Below are 20,961 nucleotides of genomic sequence, written 5' to 3'. Positions count from 1 at the left end.
TTCTACAGATCTCTTAATTTTCCTTTGGGATGTGTGTGTGTGTGTGTGTGTGTGTGTGTGTGTGTGTGAGAGAGATGAGGGTTGGGTGAAACAAATGGTTGGTGGCTGTCACACACTGAGAATTTAATAAATGGTGTTCATCTTCTTTCCTGTGCAAAATGCATGTATATGCATATAAACTCAGAATAAGAGTGGCATGTAATGGCAGGGGCCCTGGGTGCACTTGCAGTCTGTTCATGGATGCCAGGTTAGGGTATTCCTCTGTGACCTGTCCTCGGCATCAGAATCTGGAGGAACTTCCTGAGCCACATGTTATTAATATATTGCAGCATTTCCCTACTTTACAGCTGTTGGTGGCTGCACAGTTGCTGCTGTGAGTTCAGCCTCTCCACTGTTTGCAGCCTGAAGTCAGCTGTGCCCACTTATCCTGGTTAACCCAACTGGGTGGTGCTTCTGGCATGGATGCTGTCCTCCTCACTGTGCTTCCAGCTCATGCCTTATCCCCTGGCATGCTCTTCACTTGTCTCTCAGTCCAAAATCTGTGTACCTGCATTGAGCTCAATACTCATTTCCTCCATGAAAACTGCTGATTAATCGGAGCATACAATATTTTTCCTTATCTTAGAAGTCCTTATCCACTCAGTTTACTGCACAGCTATGTAGTGCTGCCTTCTGTTCTTGGTCATTTCATGTCTTTCCTTAATTAGAAAGCATGTCAATGGTAGAACTATGTCGTGAAGTGTTAGCACTGGAAAGGACATTAGTATTGAGATCCTCAGCCTTTTGTTCCACCTCAACAAGTCAGTAGCAGTGACTTGCTGCAGCTGTGTGAGTGTGTGTGCATTCAGACTGTCCACCCAGTGTCATCAAAATCTCAAAGAGGGAGGGAAAGAGGTGAAAGTATGAAGTTAAAAAACACCCTTTCCCCTTGGTGATTCTGATGCCACCACCTCCTTGCCCAGCTCCGTCACTAATCCTTCAGTGTCCCCGTTCTGCAGAGAATCACTCCCTAATGCAGAGTGGCTTTGGAGCTATCCTGAGTAATATGTAGGCACCCCGTCTCACCTCTCCCTTGCTTGCATGCTGTAGTTAAAAATTAAGACCCAGTGCCAGAGATTTAGAGGAGGGACACTAGGTCAAAGGGAAAAGAGAGAGGATCATCCATGCCCCTGTCTACCCACACACACCCCTTAGCTACACACACACACCTACACACCGACACGTGCACTCACACACATTCTCATTCCATTTTCCTGGTAGGGACAATAATGGGCCCATTAATCTTTTTCTTAAAATAGATTTGGTTTATGGTAGGTGTAGATTTTATATTCCTTCGGAATCAGTTGTTAAAGGGCTTGGTCTCCTGGTGTTCACACGAGATTCATGATGTAGTAAGATTTTTACTTCTGTTTCAAAGGAGGAGAAAAACTTTATGCTGCTCTGTCAGGAGGTTCTCACCTGTACACAGGCAAACATCTCTTTTACCTGTCTGTGCTGACCCCCAAAGCTGGATAATTTCACATAGGCTGTAAAGAACTCTACAAAAACTAGTGATCCCGTTGGATCACTCTACCTTTCACATGAGAAAGCAGACACCCAGGGAAGCGAACTGGCTTGGGCGGGGTGGCTGGCAGAGCTGGATCATCACAGCTGCATCATCACAGAGCTGCATCTCCCGAGGCCTTGCCTGCACTGGTTGGGCTGCTTTGGGTTTACAGCCCCTACGCTGTCTTTCACAGTACGTGTTTCATAAGCCCTCACTTCTATTTACGGTTAAGTACTTTGAGCTTCCTGCTGTTTTTCCCTTGCCATATGCACAGACACTCAGTCACCCAGCCATCTGGGGGAGGGAAACAAGTATGCAGATACATTCTTTTTATAATTACTCAGAATGAAGGTGGTTGAAGGTATGATTTATTTAGCCAGTTCTTCAGAGCTAGATTCAAAAGCCATTCTCATGTTTGGAAAGGATTTCATTTTTGTATACAACTCTGAAGACGCTCATTCTTTCTCAATCAGTGGTCTCACTTTTCTGCATGTGTCTTTGACTTTTGTAGCTCACTGGAAGCTAGTATAACACTAGCATTAATTTGACCCCCGGCTGTATTCTTTCCCTGTCAGTTCCTGTCCTCCAGGCTGTTGCTCATGGTTATATCAAAGATGGGAGCAGCTGGAATCAGATGCCTGTGATTATTAAGACAGTAATTACTGATCATGCCAACACCAACAATATTAACTGGAACTTAAATAATTGAAAATGTTACCGAAGAGGCAAGCTTAGATCAAGGTGTCAGAATAAAATGCATTATCAAGTCCTGCCCAAGCAATAGTAAAATGTTTTCATTCTTGTTTTATTCAGATATTCTGGCTAAAAAAGGCTCTGTAGAGATAATAAACTTCCTTGATTTTAACCAGTTGTCTTTGTAAACTTCTTAAAATAAAATAGAATTGTATAGTAGGATCTGGAGGATGCTATTTTGGTTTTCTTAGATATCTCAGATTATTCGGAGAGAAATGCCCTACCTGCCACTGTGGTAACATGAGTTTGATAAAGCTGTACACTTATATTCTACCTCATAGTTTAGAAAGTACCTTCAAACACACTTCATTTAACCTCAATGGAAGTGTTGGAGGATATAGTTTTTACCCCTCTGTGATGGAGAAGTTAATGTTGACTGAGAATGGCCAAGTAATTTGCTCAAGTTACATGAGTAATAAGATGTGAGGTTGGGTTAGAATATAAGATTTATGTATGATTTCATAACACTTAAAATCTGTGAAGTGGTAGAAAGCTCTATGATACACTCTTGCTATAATTCTTATACTTTTCAAAAAAATGTAAGAAATACTGTTTTCTTTGGTGGGATCTTCTTAATCTATTCTTCCTTAGAAGAGTAAACAGTCACAGGAAGGAAAACATTCTTTTAATAGAATAGACAAAGAACTTTCTTCATTGGAAGAATGATTATCTTTGCTCTTACATTTTTAATACTAACAAGATAACACTTCTCCGAAAACTCTTTCACATATTGGGTATGACTTCTGCCCTATATTAAATAGTTCCAATATTTTTGTACTGAATTTGTAGATCTCTTATTATGAACTACCCTAAACATTCTTATTTCAATTTGAAGAGCAAGGATTTCCGTGAGAAATTTGATTTAGTTTCCCATACTTGTTTTAATTTAGTTTATTTTTTAAAAGATTTTTTTTGTTTATTTATTTTTAGAGAGGGGAAGGGAGGAAGAAAGAGAGGGAGAGAAACATCAATGTGTGGTTGCCTCTCTTGCATCCCCAACTGGGGACCTGGCCTGCAACCCGGGCATGTGCCCTGATTGGGGATTGAATGGGTGACCCTTTGGTTCACGGGCCAGTGCTCAGTCCACTGAACCACACCAGCCAGGGCCCATACTTATTTTTATTTGTTGCTGTTTTTAATCATCACCCCTCATCGCAGCACATTGCTGGGCCAGCTTTTTGTGTGAGTTGTGGGCAGTGTGTAGCCGGGCCAATTCCAGTACTTTTCAATGTTCACCATGATGCCACGTAACCCCTAACTATGGTTTCTTTCCAAAGAGCTGGAAGTTCACATTCATTTCCCATAGATCAGATTTCCTAACATGTTTCCTAAGATTGGAGCATATATGGAGAACTTGTGGGTATGCTCTTCTGGAGATCATTGACTTTATGGAAAGAGTAAACACTTACAATCTATTTTTAGTGCCAGAGGGCAGTGTTAGAGTTAAAGGTTGGTTCCAAGTACAGCAGTGTGTTCTACCCAGGCTTTCTCCTTGCCCAAGTCTACCTGGACTTAAGCCCAAGTTCTAGAAAGAGGGAGATTCTTTACAAAGAGCAGGGAAGATAAAAGAGCATTGTTAGACTGAAACCCCCATGGCATCCTGAGGGCATGGTGGCATTGGTGAATGGGACAGTGCTGGAACTTAGAATTTTAGTCACTGTAGGAAAGGGTACTCATGGGCAGTGAGTCTTTCATAGAATTGGCTTTGTAGCATCTGGCAATGTCTCAGGTTTCACTGCCATTGTCAGTGATTTTGTCACGGACCTGTGCCCATTTGGTATACACTCAGAGGATTCAATAGCGAGCATCGATGCCCAGAGTAGACAAGTAAGAATATAGAGGCTGAGAGGACAATTGTGCTTTTGAGAGACCAGGAGACAAACCCTGGAACTGATGAGCTAGTCTTCCCCATGTAGTTAGAGTTTCCACAGTTATGGGCGTGGGTTCAAGGGCAGGAAAGGAATGTTTTAGAGCAGTTTCTTGGATTTCAGTTCTTGTTGAAGTGGCTGGAGAGTAAGGGTTTATGCAAATGAGAGGGTGTGACTTATTTTGATTTATGAAAAAATACTCACTTTACCAAGGAAAAAGCAGAATTAGTAAACTTGCAGACATTTAAACTGCAAGTTTATTTAGGACAATAGTATTTTCAAAACTTTGTTTTAGTTGATATATACCATTCTAACCAATCTAATTGAGAGTTATATATGTGTGTGTGTGTGTATGTGTGTGTGTGTGTATTTTTTCAGTTCCTGGTAAAAATTATTATTTTTACATGACACCTTCACCCAGATCTTTATTTACCTTGCTTGACTTTTTCACAGCACTTATTTCCTCCTGGTACACTGTAAAATGTGCTTACTTGCCATGTTCATTATCATCTGTCTACTCATGGGGTAGGAAGCTCTGTGGGGTAGGCATTTGGTGTGTTCTGCTCACCAGTCTATCCCAAATGCCTAGAAGAACTTCTGGAATGTGGTGGGCATGCAGCAAATATTTGTAGATTATTAGGTTAAGAATCTGTTGTTTCACTGCCTGCAAACTTGAAATTATTGTACTTGTTTTATTGGTTTTCTGATGAATAAACAGTGAGGACTAGGGTCCTGGAGAATTCTTTTATGATATTGATCACCAGGCAGGTTTAAGTATGGGGGAGGGCATGGTAGTGCCAGGCCACTCTGAATTTGTGATTTTCATCTTTTCTTTTTGCCATTCCCAGGATTTTAGCTCAGAAGCAGATTCTAATCCTGCCCCCACAGACCTGGTAGTATGTCCTAATTAGATGATCACTCTATGTCTTCCTCTCTTTCACTTACCTATTCCACCAAATAGATTGTTTCATACTTTATTTATTTAAAAAGATAAGGTTTGACTTAAATGAGAAGTGGCTGACAAGGGAAAAAGAGAAGTGGCCCTAAAATGAGCCGTGAACAATAATAGAAAAGTGCATACTGTTAGGTTCTAGATGTTTACTGAGTGGGAACATGTGTCATTCTAATTGTTCTTGGCAGTCATCATAAAATGTGAGGCTTCATTAGTTTCATTACTCAGTTTAAAGGATTTATGAATAAAACAAAATAAATTATTGAGGAGTATCAGTACAATTCATTTCTTTATAGTAGGACCAGAAAGAAATCTCTCTTGAGATTCTCATTGAAAAGGAAATCGTGTAGTGAATGTAAAGAGCAGTGTCTTACACACAGGTATCTTTATGGGGTTATCACCTTCTCTGAGGCTTTCATTTACCTAATACTTCCACATACTATAAGGATATGGTAATTCAGGAATTCCAGTGCTGAAGTAAGAAAGGGCTGAAGTATGTAGACTTTCTTAGTCTAGCAGAATAATGATGACAGCTAACACTTTTGTAGAATGTTCTAAACACCATTCTTAGTCTTTTACTTATACTGACTCATTAAACCCTTATAACTATGCTATGAGGTAGGCAGTGTTATTAACATCATTTTCTAGAATCAGGAAGCTGAGGCACAGAGAGGTTAAGTACTTGCCCAAGGTCATGTTGCTGTAGGTCTGGGAGTGTAACCAGACAGTTTGACTACAATGCTTGCTCTCTTATCCTCATGCTTATAGCTTTCTGGAACCCAAGGCTAGATTTTAAGGGTCCACAAGAGAAATGGTTATGCCATATATTTTTTCAGGAAATTAACTGTTATAGATGCCATCTTGGAATTATTGAGAAATTATTTGAGATTTTACTTTCTGGAAAATCTCTAGAGTCCAGCTATTCTTTGTTGCTAATGCTGGAGGCATCATAGTCTATAACAAAAGTGTGGACTCCAATTATACTCAGCTGAGTTCTAATTCCGTGTATTATCTCTGTGAACTTGGGAAAGTTGCTTCACCTTGTACCTCAAGAGTTTTGGTTGGGTTCATAACCTCTGCTTGGTAGATTAATGTAGGTGGCATTCCTGGAAATTTTTCCAGAGAGACCAAAAGTATTTTTAATGGTATATGGATAAAGAAATTATTCCACTAAAACATTAGTTAGTTCCTAGGATATAAAGAAAATTTTTATGGTTTAGGAAGGCAAGTCTATTTTGGGGTATACAATTATTGAAATCCTGGGATACAGTTCTATCATGCCTTCTTCTTGAAATGAAATAATAGTTTTGTTTTCACCAACAGTATGAGTATAGCACAATATACTATATATCCTACACATGCAGGATATCACCAAAGGGCAGTAATATCTTCATTAGAGAATACACCAAAAGAACACCAGCATTATGTGAATCTAGACTTCGTGCATTGGGAAAACTAGGATTGATAAAGGGAGGATTCTTCTTCAGTCATTGTGAAATATCAGACATGATGGGTTTGACAGCCATTCTTCCCCTCAACCTCCCCCACACTATTCTCTCTGAGATTCGTCCTCCCACTTACTGAGCTCACCCAAGCCTATTGACTGAGCCCAGAGAACAGACTCCACTCTCCTCCTCCCCTTCTGACTCATGCCAAAAAGTCATGTAGCAACTCAAAACATGTCTCAAATCACAAAACACAATGTGGAAAACTTTCTAGTCTCTGACTTTGGAATATTCTTTAGTATTTTGACATCTGTATAATCAAGTGATATATTTAGACTAACCTCATTTCCTGAGAGGCTTTCCCTGACCACTCAAACTAAATGCCCATTGACTTCATTACGTCACAGTATTCAGTGTCACACCCACTACTCTCCAGTGTTTTCTTGTTCGCCTACTCGCTCTTTCTTCCCCCTTGAACATTAGGTGCTGTGCGAATAGGGACATTGTCTTTCTGGTTTTAAACTCTGTGTCCTGGAGGATGGAGTGGCACACAGGGTTAACGAACATTTTGGAATGGATGAGTATTCCCAACGTCCTCACGCATGGTACTTCATGTGGACAAGGTCTCCGTGGCTCCAGTCGTTTCGACATTTCAGTCTCTTCTGCCAGCCTTCACGTCTGCCCGAGTTTATCATCATTAATCATTAACCAGATCTGGGGTCTTGGAGTTCGTTTCTGTTGTTGCCTCCATCTTTTTATGTAATGTTGACTCGTTTCAAATTTGTTAATTTCCTTTTTATTTTTAAAAAGTTTTTAACATTTTCTACTTGACTGAATCATACAGAACAGAGTTGTACAAATTAATGACCTTTCTTATTTAATTTCATAAGAAAATGTCTTAGGAATTCCCCAGTGAAATGAATGATTTTTCATTGTTTACAAATACGTATTCCCAGTGTAATTGGTATCGTGATACAGAAAGTACAATATTCTTATCTTTAGTTCCTTCTAAATTTTAATATTTCTTTAAGGTACTTACTGATATTAGTTAAAATTAAGGAAAAGAAACTCAGTATGTCAGTGGTTTGCCAGTGATGAGTGGACCTTAAAAACTGTTGCTCAAATCAATATTCGGTGTTCTCTTTGATAATTATAAACTTGTAACTTCAGTATTTTGAGTGCTCACCAGTACTGGTATTTTCAGAGTGCCTCTTCTTGCTGCTTTGTTATTCTGTATGTAGAGGAGGAAAAAAATATTTTTCCTCAACCTTTCTAAATTCTCAGCTAGGGTCCCTGTAACAAAAGACAGATTGACAAGAGATATGCATATAGATATATTTAATATGTTTTATGTGACATGGGCACTGTGATACAGAAGTGAAGCCCCCAACAAGTGAATAAACCTGAGCATTTTATGCTAGTTTTGCTGAGAAGGGGAAAGTCTTGGAAAAACGTGATAGTACAGAATACGGTAGGAGCAAAGTGCAGTGAACCAGGGGAAACAGCAAGCTCCCTCCCAGCACCTGGTGTCAGGAGGGTGCCTCTCCCATGAGGGTCTAATGACCTGCCTCTGGGGAAGGTCAGAAAGGCCTTCCTACCCACGCTGCTGTTTCTCGAGTCCCTTCAGCTTGAAATACTGAGTATGCTAACATGCCATATTTTGGGGTTGTGTGACTTAAGCCTCCTCGTGTATAAAGCAGGGCAATATGTTATTGTCTTAAAATTAATGACTCTTAGTCACAGGGATTTTGTCAGTCAGACTTTTAAAGTCATGTTAACTTTTAAATGAAGATGAAATTAAATTTTTTTTGTCCTGAACTCCTGTAGTTGTTAGGAATATGTATATATTCTGTAAGAGACTTGGAGTGCCTTTTCAGTGACAGAGAAGTGGTTTGGGAGGTGTCTGGGACTTCTGCATTTGTAGTGAAAGCCCATTAAGCCCCTAAACAAGAAAATTTATATACAATTCATTTATTAGTAATTCTTCTAGGAGCAAAGCTGCTTCTAACATAGGGCTGAGTGGGACATGGTCCCTGCCCCTGAAGTTCACAGTTAAGATGCTAGTTAATGTGTATCTCGTCCCAGCTGAAGGAACTTAACCTCATGTCCATGTTCTTTCTTCTATCTTGCATCTCTTTAAAAAAGAAAAAGAAAAAGAAATTATATTTTAAGAAGTGATTGCTTTTATCACTTGTCATGTTAAAAAAGCAGACATTTTGCTTTACAAAGTCCTTTTAGTCTTACTCCTTCACACGCATTCCTGGCATATGGTAAATGCCATTTAAATGTTGAGTGAGTGAGGAAGAAGATGGTTAGTGAATGGTTAGAGTGAATTCTGTTATTCAGCCATGTCAGATCTGTGTTTTCATGGAAAACCTAGAATTTTTTTTTCTGAGAGAATTAGCATGTTTATCCCTGGCATTGCAGATGAGAAGTACAACACACTCAGAGAAATGGAGGCTTCTGAGTTAGTTATACTTTTATAAAATTAGCCCCCTGCCCTAGCTGGAGATGCGGGAGAGCCCACCTTGAAGAGGGTGGATCCTGGAGGTGGACTGCCTAGGTTTTCACCCCAGCTTCTCTGCTGGTCATGCAACCTACCTGAAGTTACTTACTTTTTCTACACCTCAATTTCCTAATCAGTACAATGAGTATAAATGGGAACTTACCCAAAAGGCTTCCTGTTTGAAGATAGCTGATTGAACGCACGTCTGTAATGCATTTCCAGCTGGTACAAGGTTCTTAGTTTACAAGAATATAACTTGGAAGACTCCATATCTTTTCATGTGTTGCACTTTTTATTCGGAAAGCCTTTTCTTTTCCTCTGCATTCTTCCGTGCATCTTCATTTGACTTTCCTCCACCATTCTAACTCCCATCCATCTCACCTTGGAGGCCAGTGTGGGCAGCAGCAGGTAGCCGAGCTGGACCTGAGCATTAGCTTCACCAGTCACCGGTTTGTTTTCTTTGTACCTCAAGCATTTCTTCTTGGAATGCTTGTGAGTCTCTACTTTTTCTTCTGAAAAATGGATCTATTCAATTCTTATGATGCTAGATCATTGCAGGAATCCAATGTAATAGTTCCTGCACTCCTGACTTCTTTAATTAGGTTCTTAAATTGTAGCACTTCTCTAGTTCTAATGCTTCTTGCAGATGTAAGACACACAATAGCTTTTTAAGGCAAAAATAGCATATTAATGTATATATTGATTTAAGGTACAACTTCAATTTGAGAAATTTTAAAATGAGAAAAATATTATACATCTCTCGAGAAGAAAATTCAGAATGTCTTGTATTATTAGTATAATACAAATGTGAATGTTATGCCCTGCTTTGTACATTATAAGCTATTTGGAGGGCAGAGTTTAGCTTACATCTAGATCATAGGTTGGGGAACTATAAACTATATTTTCTATTTGTTAGAAGACAACCATTAGAGGAGACTGTTCATCTACTGTCTGATGAGTAACATTTTACACAGTTTTCTAATTAAGTAATTACATAAGTGAAGCTTATTGACGTTTCACCATACAATAATGTTATTTATCATATAAATAATTTGTATATCAGCAAAAGTTTCAAGATCCACATTTGCCATCTACAAAGATGCAGATGAAAGATTTAATTTCCAGTGGCATGAGCTCCATAAGAAATTCTTTAATAAAAAAGTTTTCATGGCAGCATTTTTCAGAAGCACCTTAGGATGTTATAATTGCAGGTTAGGTTATTTTGACAAGACTGTGTAACTGATCCAAGCATTTTATGTTTCTATTCATAGAGGAGTGATGGAACTAAAAATTAAAGTAGGAGCTGAAAAGCGATGTGCTAATGTGACTGGAAGAACTGACTTAAACATTGTATTTATTTTTTAATTTTATTTTATTGACTATGCTATCACAGTTGTCCTGATTTTTCCCCTTTTGCCCCCCTCCACCCAGCACCCCCCACTCTCTCAGGCAATCTGCCCATCATTGTTCATGTCCATGGGTCATGCATAGGTCCTTTAGCTTCTCCATTTCCTATGCTGTACTTCACATCCCCATGGCTATTCTGTAAGTACCTATTTGGACTTCTTAGTCACCTCACCTCTTCACTGATTCCCCTGTGCCCCACTCCCAACTGGCAACCATCAAAATGCTCTATATCCATGTTTCTGTCTCTGTTCTCCTTGTTTCCTTAGTTTGTTTTTAGATTTAATTGTTAATAGGTGTGTATTTTTGCCATTTTATTGTTCATAGTTTTGATCTTCTTTTTCTTAAATAAGTCCCTTTAACACTGCATATAATAATGGTTTGATGATGAACTCATTTAGTTTTTTCTTGTCTGGGAAGCTCTTTCTCTGCCTTTTGATTCTAAATGAGAGCTATGCTGGGTAGAGAAATCTTGGCTGTAGGTCCCTGCTTTTCATGACTTTGAATATTTCTTGGCAATCCCTTCTAGCCTGCAAAATTTCTTTTGAGAAATCAGCTGCCAGTCTTATGGGAACTCCCCTGTAGGTAACTAACTTCTTTTCTCTTACTGCTTTTAATGTTGTCACTTTATTTTTAATCTTTGGCATTTTAATTATAATGTGTCTTAGAGTGGGACTCTTTGCATCCGTCTTGTTTGGGACTTCCTATGCTTCCTGGACTTGCATGTCAATTTCAAGGCAGGTGGCCATCTCCCACACTCTGAACTCAAGGCTGCTGGGGTTCCCACAATACTTATGTGCCCTGGAGTCCAAGCGATTTCTCATAGGGAAATTCCTTGAAGAGTGGTGGGTTATAGCACCTGGAGAAAGGTGAGTACTGGTCAGAAAAGTTAATGTGAAAGCCAGATGCTCCCGGGGAGCGGTAGTTGAGAGGCAGCTGTCGGGCCACGGGTCTTCCAAGCTTGGTGGTTTTCAGTCATCTGTGGACCAGCTTTGAGCAGAGCGCCAGCTGTCTCAGACCCAGGGGCATGGTGGTCAGGAGGCCTAGCACAGCTGATGATCTGGAGAAGGGAGAGACGAGCAGGCCAAGTCAGCAGTGGCTGGAGAGGGCTGATTTCAACTAAAGCGCAGTGTGATGGTGAGAGGGCAGCCAAGGGCAAGGACCTGCTCATAGTGGGCTGTGCCCTACCCTTGGGGACTGTATTAGTTTGCTAGGGCTGCCAGGAAGAAGTCCCACAGACTAGGTGGCTTGAACAACAACAGTTATTTTCTCTTGGTTCTGGAGGCTGCAAGTCCAAGATAAAGGTGTCTACAGGGTTGGTTTCTCCTCAGGCCTGTCTTCTTGGCTTGTAGATGGCTGTCTTCTCTGGGTGTCCTCACCTGGTGTTTTCTTCTGTACTCATGTGTGTCCTAATCTCTTATAAGGACACCAGTCATACTGGATTAGAATTTACCCATATAACTCATTTTACTTTAATTACCTCTTTAAAGGCCGAATCCCCAAACACAGTCACATTCAAAGGGAGTGCTTAGGATTTGAACATGTGAATATGGGGGACACAGTTCAGCTTGGGGGGATCCAGGTGTGTCCTTGGGAGACACTATCCAGTGGTGGTTGTAGGTCCTGATCCTCTGTCCTTAGCTTCTATGGGTCAGGCAGGCCTAAGGCCATTTGAGTTCCTTTCAGAACAATCTTGAATGTGTTATTGTCCCCATTTTATTTCCAGTGTTGGAGATATAAGTGTACTTTGAGTAGTAACTTACTCATCTTTGGTCCTCTTAGATTATGGGAAGCTTCCTTTGTTTTGAGTCAAACTTCATGTTGCCTTACAGCTTTGGCCCTGATACTAGGTTCTTGTGGCTCTTGATCTTGCCCTCTTCAGCACTGTTTCTGGAATACATTCCCTTTCTTAGTGTCAGGTGTGTTGAAGAGTGTGGACTCTGAAGCAAGCCTGCTGGGTTGGAAACCTGGTTTCACCACTTAGCAGTTGTGTGGCTTTCAACAAATTACCTGACTACCTGACCTTTTTGTGCCTTAGTATCCTGATTCATGAAAAGGGGATAGTAAAATGCCTCATGGATTAGATAAGGTAAGGAAACCAGTTCCTGTGTTGGACAGTTATTAAGTGCTTAATAAAGGCTGTTCCATCATCATCGTCATCACCATCATTACCACCCCTTCACCACACTGAGAAGCACCCACACTGCCACACATGTGATGGCCTGTGCGGATGGAGGAGGACTGCCATTTACCCCGCATTTCTCTTGATGTCACCTGGGAGTCCACCAGTTTGTCTTTCTTTGCCTAGCCAATTTATGGGTCATCTTTTATTGGACTGTCTGTCAACTAGTAACAATAACCAATGTTCACCAAGTACTTTATGGTTGCAAAGTGCTTTTTGCTTTTGGTTAGTCTTATACTGACCCTGAGAGATATCGTTTATTACTATACCAATTTTGGATATGAAGCAACTGAGTCTTGGAGTTAACTGACTTAGCTAAAGTTATATGTCTGGTAAGTACCGGATTTGGGACACAAAACCTCCTTTTCTTCTTTACCCATTTAAAGGGCTTATTTATTGTACAAACATTAGAAAATACAAATATCCAAAATTTTAAAAAGCTTCCATATGGTAATAATCATCATTGACATCTAAAATATATTTTCTTACTAAATTAGTTTTACATAATACAATTTCTATTGCTTTACTATTTATTTTTCTCTTAAATAATGTATTTTTTGTGTTAATAACTATATATGTGCATCACCATTTTAAAGTACCACTTGATTCTCCATTGAATGAGATAAAGTACATATTTAACACATCTGCTAACATACAGATTGCTTCTGTTTTTGCTGATATAAACAACACCCAGTGGATCTCCTTGCACATACACTGTTGCACACTTATCTGATTAGTTCCATAGGGTGGAATCCTAGATGTGGCATTTTAGATCATAGGATTCGCCCATTCTAAGGCCTTTAATACATATTTACAAATTGCCTTCTCGAATGCCTGTCCCAATTTAGACACCTGCCTGTATGTATAAGAACATCATTTTCCTTGCTTCCCTTGGCCATTATCACTCTTTGCCAATGTGATTGGAAGGAAATGGTATCTTGTTGATTTATTTGCATTTTTATTACTAACCAGAGGGAACATTTTAATGTTTCCTGTTCCTTTATATCTCTGCTTTGGTGATTTGCCTGTTTATGCTCTTTGCCTATTATTTCCTATGAAGTGATTCTTTTTCCTATGGATGTGTAGTTTCTATATTGGCAATATTAGTGAATTGTCTTCTGTCTCATGCTCTTTTGACACTACTTATAGTTGTAAAAACTACTAGGATTTTTAAAAATTTCATGTGACTTACAAGCTGCACTTCCTCTATTTTGATAATTATTTGTTAATGAAATGCAGAAACATTTCTTCGGCCCTGCTAACCTCATCTCATCAGGCTGTACCTGAGGCGGACTGTGACGTCCAGCACGTTCAGTGTGTCTCCCAGCTGTGCTCTTATCTGCTCTCTTGCAGAGTGTGCTCTCAATATTTCCATCCAGGAGACAGGGCAGGGAAGTCAAACTAATGGTTATGGAGCACCACTGTGCACCAAGCATTTCACCTGATGCTTTTGAATATGTAAAATGTGAAACAGAATGGTGTAGAAGACCATGAAGCTCTGCTTGCATGAGCTTTCATAGATTTCATGAATATTTGTTTGCTCTCCTTTCCTAATTGAAGAAATGTGGTTACATATCACCTTTTTAAAACAACTAATAATTTAATATGTTCCATTATTTAAAAAGAGCTTGCTTTTTTCCTATTAGAAATAAATATCTGGGATCATTGTGTCAGGCAATGTACGTTGGTTTTCTGAACATCCTGGCAACCTTTGGTGAGATTATGTGCATGAAGACACTTTACCTTTTGCCGTTTGATTTTTTCTCCTTTTCATAGGGTTAGAAGCAATACTTAGTATATCATTATATACATATTTGTATGTTCTGTTAAGAACTCATTGACTACATTTCTTCTATAGTTTCATACAATCTATGTTTTGATTTTTAGATACCATAGTCCCTCCTTATCTGTAGTTTCATGTTTGTGGTAAACTACAAAAGAATATCAAATGGAAATAGAAATATCAAATAGAAAATTCCAGAACTGAGCAGTTCATAAACTTTGAAATGTGTGCTGTTCTGAGGAGTGTGATAATATCCTGCACCATCCTCTCTGTTCTGCCTAGGGTATCTGTCTCTGTTTTGCCTTCTCATCTAATGAATTCGTGTGGAAAAGCAATTAAAACTGTTTTCTGCAGAGTTCTTAGAGTGCATTTTCCCATAGAAGCAATATTTAAAACTTAAATGGTACTTTGTTTTTTAGATAAACTCATAATAAAGGAATATCTGTGTCTCTGTGTTTTTAAAGCAATAGAGCACCTCCACTTCTTGAGTTGGGCCCTACTTGATTTTCTTGGGGATCATTTAATCCCCAGTTGAGTTAACCTAAATAAAACGTGGAATTTGTTATACAGATCTAGGTTATTTATGTACCCTCAGAGGCAGGAGTGCATGGAAAATCAGAATGCCCTTTCTTTCTATCTCTTGCCTCTAGTTTTTTCTCTGTACATCTGCTTTTTTTCTGTTTCTTTCTCTGCAGAATCACTTTCTTGGTTTTCTAACCCACATGACAGAAAACAGAGCTGAAACTAGGGTGAGGTGAATGAGGTACAAAATTTAAGAGGGTGCCAAAAAATTCAGTCATGGAAGAAATATTTTAATGTAGTATTTCAAAGTTAATGATGAGTACAATATAAAAATTTAAAATAAAGGTAGGATTAGTATAAAAATAGCATATTGAGTGAGTTGGTTTCCAAATAAGGGGATTTATCTTGATTTTTAATTATTGTTCTTTTGGAATTTTATTTTTATTCAAGTACAGTTGTCTCCATTTTCTCCCCAACCCCAGCCATCCCCACCTCCCACCCTCAATCCCACCCCTTTTGGCTTTGTCCATGTGTCCTTTATGCATGTTGCTGACAACCCTCCCCTCTTCCCCCCCTTCCCACTCCCACCTCCCCTCTGGTTCCTGTTAGTTTGTTCTTTTTTTGAATGTCTAAAAAATACCAAGTTCAATGTGTCTGTTAATTTTGGATGATTTTGAATGACTTTTTGGATACTCCTTTTTCATTTGTCTACTTATTCAGAGCATTGAATAATATTAGGCTTTCAGAAAGATTAAGGTTTCTTTTTTTTCACCTCTCTGTGATAATAATCTTTTGCCATTTTAAAGCTCAAGTGACCATTTCTGTTAGTGTTTGTGTTAAGCTACGATGGCCTGGAGATTATAACCTAGTTTCCGAAAGGAAACTGTAGCAGGGGCAGGGTACCCACGGAGCCTTTCAGCTGATAAAACAATGTGCTCACATTATCCTCATCCTCTGCACTGCTCAGTCATAATGGATTCATTGAAAATGATGCTCATTTTTAGGTGTGTCAAAACAAGTAAGAAGTAAATGAAACTATAAATATCCTACTTTTAATAATTGAAGAAAGAAAGCACGAAATAAAATATAATTGTGTGAATAATATTCAGAACAACCTGATGTTCAATAACAGTGGAATACTTAAGTAAATTCTGATGTAGCTACATGAATTACAGGGCAGTCACACCCAGCTGAGGGTTTGTATTTCCTATAACAAACACTATATTTTAGATCGGAAACGCAGCCCTCTCTTTTCTATACGTCAGCAGAAATAGGCACAGTTTCACACATTTCTTTCCTATGTGTTTTTAACCTGTTAATCAGTTTTCAAAATATAATTGAGGCAGAGGGGAGCCTGTTAGGATTTTCCAGGTTGGAGTTAATTCCACTGCTTGAGTGTTTTAGAAAGTGGGAGCTGGACTCTCGAGTGAGAGCTGTGAAGCACAGTCACGGACCATGTGCCAGACCATTCATGTGATTTACGTTTCAGAGTTACACCAAGGACTGGAAACAAAGACTGTGAGGGGTGCTGGCAGGTCGGGGTGGGGTTACATTAATATGTGGGTAAGGAGAAACTGCAAGCTTGCTGACTCCATCCTATCATTTATTTCCACCTATGCTAATCCTAAAGCTCTTCTGAGAATCTGTTTTCCACTTTCTGCTAATTTTTATCCTCTCTGTGTGTTCTTTTTTATGTAGTTTCAGAAATCTTTTCCTTGAATAGAGAATCATCTTCCTGGGGATGCTAAGCCAAGACATAATTGGTTTTATCTTAATTTCACTAGTATTAGTGTTTGGAAAGAAAGTAGAACCATTGTAAAGGATAAGTGAACCCGTGTTTGTGATTTAGGACTTTGTAGCTTCATTTTATCAAATGTGAATTTTTCCCTTTGGCCACTTGCTGTTTTAATTTTTACTGTAATGCTTAATTTAGCTATTGTTTGTTCCCAAACATACTTCACTTCTTAGATCCCAAAGTTCCAATGAAGTAAAAAACTTAAACACTTAAAAACATTTTGAAATATTGTTTATTTATTTATTTTATTTTATTTTTTATTATAGTGTGTATATATACTACTCTCCATTATTTCTGGTGTCATCTATGGTCCGTGATCCAGGCTACCTTTCCTTACCCACTGCCTCCCCAACCCACTTTTTAAAAATATTTTATTTAGTTATTTTTCAAGTACAGTTTTTTGTCTATTTCTCCCATCCCAGCCTCCCCCGCCCCATGCTCCCCACCTTCCTCCCATTTCCACCCCCCTTAGTTCTCATCCCTGTGTCCTTCCTATTTATTCCTCCAAATCCCTCCCCCTTTTTCCCCTTAAATTCCCTTCCCTCTCCCCTCTGGTCACTGCCCCCTTGTTCTCTATTTCAGTGTCTTGGTTTTTATTCTGCTTGCTTGTTTGTTCTGTTGTTTAGCTTCTTGTTAAAGGTGAGGTCATGTGGTATTTGTCTTTCAACACCTGGCCTATTTCACTCAGCATAATGCTTTCCAGTTCCATCCATGTTGTTGCAAAGGGTAGAAGCTCCTTCTTTCTCTCTGCTGCATAGAATTCCATTGTGTATATGTACCACAGTTTTTGTATCCATTCATTTACTGATGGGCACCTAGGTTGCTTCCAACTCTTGGCTATTGTAAATTGTGCTGCTATGAGAGACACATGAAAAGATGCTCAATATCATTTGCATCAGAGAGATGCAAATTAAAACCACAATGAGGTACCACTTTACACCAGTCAGGATGGCCATCATAAACAAAGCAACAAACAACAAATGTTGGAGAGGTTGTGGGGAAAAGGGGACCTTAGTTCACTGTTGGTGGGATTGCAGACTGGTACAACCATTATGGAAAACAGTATGGAATTTTCTCAGAAAAATAAAAATAGACCTGCCTCTTGACCCAGCAATTTCACTGCTAGGATTATATCCTAAGAATCATAAAACATCAATTTCAATGAAATATTGTTTATTAAAAGAGCATTCAGTCAGAATGTTGTATCAACTATAAAATGCATTGGGATTCTAAAAGCCCAGAGTGTGCTTTTTTTGGCATGTAGCTCACTGTGCTTGTCTTTCTTGTCTTTCTTCAGCTGGAATGCTTGCTGATTCCGCTTTGTACTTCTAAGGCTGAAACTCTGAGGAACCCAGCTGGAAAATGCCGTCAGAACGCTGCCTCAGGTCAGCCCTGTGGGATATGTCCCTTTGTGGACTTGTCAGCCTCAAAGCCTTCCCACTGCACATTCCAGGGCCCAGAGCAGAGCAGGGCTGCAGCACATGTTTGCAGGAATTCAGCAGAGTGGTCCGAGCGTGTGTGAGTTTCGTGTGGGGGCACCAGGGCTAACTGTCGTACCACGTTGTTAGTCAGACCGCCACAGGTTCCATCATTCTTGGACCAGTACTGCTTTTTCTCTTGTTCTTATTTAAGAAGTTAACCTCCCTTGAACAAGAGGTACACTTCTATGAAGGTATAGGATTTAAAATAGAATCAGAAAGCTATGCATATATATGACTCTCATCCCCTTAAAGCAGTCACTGGGGAGTATAATACATATTCTCAAAATATTCACTGCACTTTCTTTTAATACTTTATTTAACAAATATTTATTGCCCACTCTGTTTGGTGCAGAGGATCCAGGAGTGGCTAAAACAGATAAGATTACCGCCCATATAAAATGTATATTCAATGGGCAAATTACGCCAGGCACAATGCAAATATGATTGTGAACAGTGCTTTGAAGGAAAAGTACCGGATTCAGGGCGTGAGGAATTGCCTTGGGGAAGAAGCGTGCTCCCTCTAACCCGAGATCTGTAGGAGGGGGTGATGCGGGGAAGTGCCCAGGGCAGGAGCCTTCCCCCCACTGCGGGCCGGGCAGTTAGAAAATGCAGGGCATTCCTTCGAGTGTTCTCAGTGGAGGCAGATCTACATTCTTTGAGGAAACAGTCGTAGGGTCTTCAGAGCAAAGGATAAGAGAGGTGAGAAACCTATAAATACCTTCTTTATAAAAATATTAAGAATGGGTATGTCTGTGAAATGGTAAGACCAGCTTCCTTGCACAGCCCTGAAGCTGTTAGAGATAAGGAGCCCCCCCAGGTGTGTTCAGAAACAGGCCCATTGCTGAGGTCATGGCAGTGCCTCTGCCCCCTCCAAGTGGGTCTTGCTCTAGATCAGTGATTCTCCAACGGGGGTGAATTTGCCCTCAGGGTACATTGTACGTTATCTGGCAACATTTTTCCTCGTCACTGGGGTTGGAGGTGCTAAATACCTTAAAATGCATGGGACAGCCTCCCCCCTCTCCCATAGCCAAAAAAAGGATCTAAAAAAGTTGATTTCACTGTCAGGAGAAGTCCTGCTGTAGATCTGGCCTCCAGCCAGCACAGCACATACAGATGGTGGTATCTGTCTGCCACCACCTCAGCCAAGTGCTTTATTTTTTGCCTACCAGGGTCCACATGCATTCTTCTGAAAGTGGCTTTTACTCTAAATCGGCTACCTCTGTTTTTGCTGGTCAAGTCCCACTGCCACCTCTCCCGCACAGCACGATCACCTCCACAGTGGCCTTTTGTTCTCTGCTCTGATGCAGAGCCCTCCCTTCCCCACTTCCCAGTTTCCCCTGTGTCCTGTGGAACTATTTTGTCTCCCTTGCTCTGAAGAGGGAGAGGTGTTCACCTCCTGACTTCACTGAGACCTGGCCTCCTGCGGCATCACTTCTCCTGTGGCCCTCTCCAGTGGTGGCTTTGTCATTTTCTCATATCCCGTGCAGCTGGGTAGAGAGGTTGTTGTCACCCGGGGACGCTGTTTTCCTTTGAGATCACAACTCCACAAACTGGTTGTTTGAGAAAGCAACAGTGAAGACTAGCTTCTGAAGGTGGTGCTCCTCAACTCTCTCACCCTCAGCTCCTCTCCACTGCTGTGGGGGTCATTTCCCCTCAGTCACTGAGCATTGACACCTGGCTTTCAGTGTTCTTCTTCATGCCAAATCTTTTACACCTTCCCAGTGCCCTCATTGTTTGCCTGGAGGATCTGCCCACCTTCATGGCCCTGGATCTTCAATCTGCTTATGTCCAAAGACCTTCTCCCTCCACTGAGCCACCTGCCCCCATGGTCACACCTTGGATCTGGCATCCCTGGTACTTGCTGTGTTTCTGAAGTCACTATATAAGCCACTTTTCTCTTACTGGGACCACCTCTCCTTCCAGAGTACCTGTTTAGCTACCTCCGTCACGGCTGTGCTTTGACCTGGTTGCAACGTCTTCTACCAATCTATCAACCCGTGTTTCCCTTCTTAATCTAGTTGAGATTCTCTCGCTTTTAAATCCTTAATTTCTCTTGCTCCCTGCATTTTTGATGCATTTGCCTGACAAAATCTCAACTTGGATAAACCCCACTACCCAGGTTTTCATGCCTCCATGGTCCAGTGGAAATTGATTCTACTAAATCTTTAAGCCCCAAAGGCCCATAGTTTTAATATGTTTCTGGTCCATTTGTACCCTCTCTCCTGATACTCAGAGAGCAGTCTTTCCCACAGCTGAGCCCAGCCCTGCTTGTGTGTTTTGAATCCTGTCCTTCCTATCTTCTTAGCAACCTTTGACTGTGGATTGTCTCTCAACTGTGTTCTGGACACACTGCTGTGCTTCTGTCAGCCTCTCTATGGAGACGAGGCTCAGACTTACACCACCATCCAAGACCTTTTCCTGGTCTCCGATTCTACACCATGCCCTCCCTTGTCCTCCGGGTCGCCTCCGTTAACCTTCTGTGTAGGGACATGCTCCCTCCTGCCACAGGCCTTCCTGTTCCCCTGCCTAGAGAACTCTTTCTGTTCTGTTTGCTGCAGCCTGCGATGCCAGCCATACTTCAGGGAGGCCAAGTTATTTGATAGATGTGTAACTGCTTCGCTAAACGGAAGGTTCCCATGGAGTGCTACCAAGTTTGGGTTGGTTACCATCTTACCTGCAGGACCTGGCAGGGCACCTGGTACAGGATGAGCAAATGTTTCTTGA

General features: G+C 40.5%; 1 protein-coding gene across 6 annotated transcripts in view; it reads left to right on the top strand.

The window, feature by feature from the left end:
* Positions 1 to 20,961, top strand: part of KLHL32 (kelch like family member 32) — a 201,186-nt gene that overhangs the window by 15,515 nt on the left and 164,710 nt on the right. For 5 of the 6 annotated variants that reach the window (XR_005082384.2, XM_037144420.2, XM_053664864.1 and 2 more), the window contains exon 2: positions 18,054 to 18,141. The exons of the other annotated variant lie outside the window; for it this stretch is intronic. Coding sequence is in view for 4 of the 5 variants with exons in the window: in XM_037144420.2 (XP_037000315.1) it covers positions 18,119 to 18,141 (23 nt within the window). In the remaining variant the exon portion in view is untranslated. The remainder of the gene's footprint in view (positions 1 to 18,053; positions 18,142 to 20,961) is intronic. 6 annotated transcript variants of the gene reach the window in all.

The sequence above is a fragment of the Artibeus jamaicensis genome, unplaced genomic scaffold, assembly GCF_021234435.1.
Source record: "Artibeus jamaicensis isolate MK-2021 breed Jamaican fruit bat unplaced genomic scaffold, CSHL_Jam_final contig_387, whole genome shotgun sequence".
NCBI lineage: Eukaryota > Metazoa > Chordata > Mammalia > Chiroptera > Phyllostomidae > Artibeus > Artibeus jamaicensis.
Note: the sequence above shows the minus strand (reverse complement) of the source record. Positions and strands in the feature narration are given on the sequence as shown.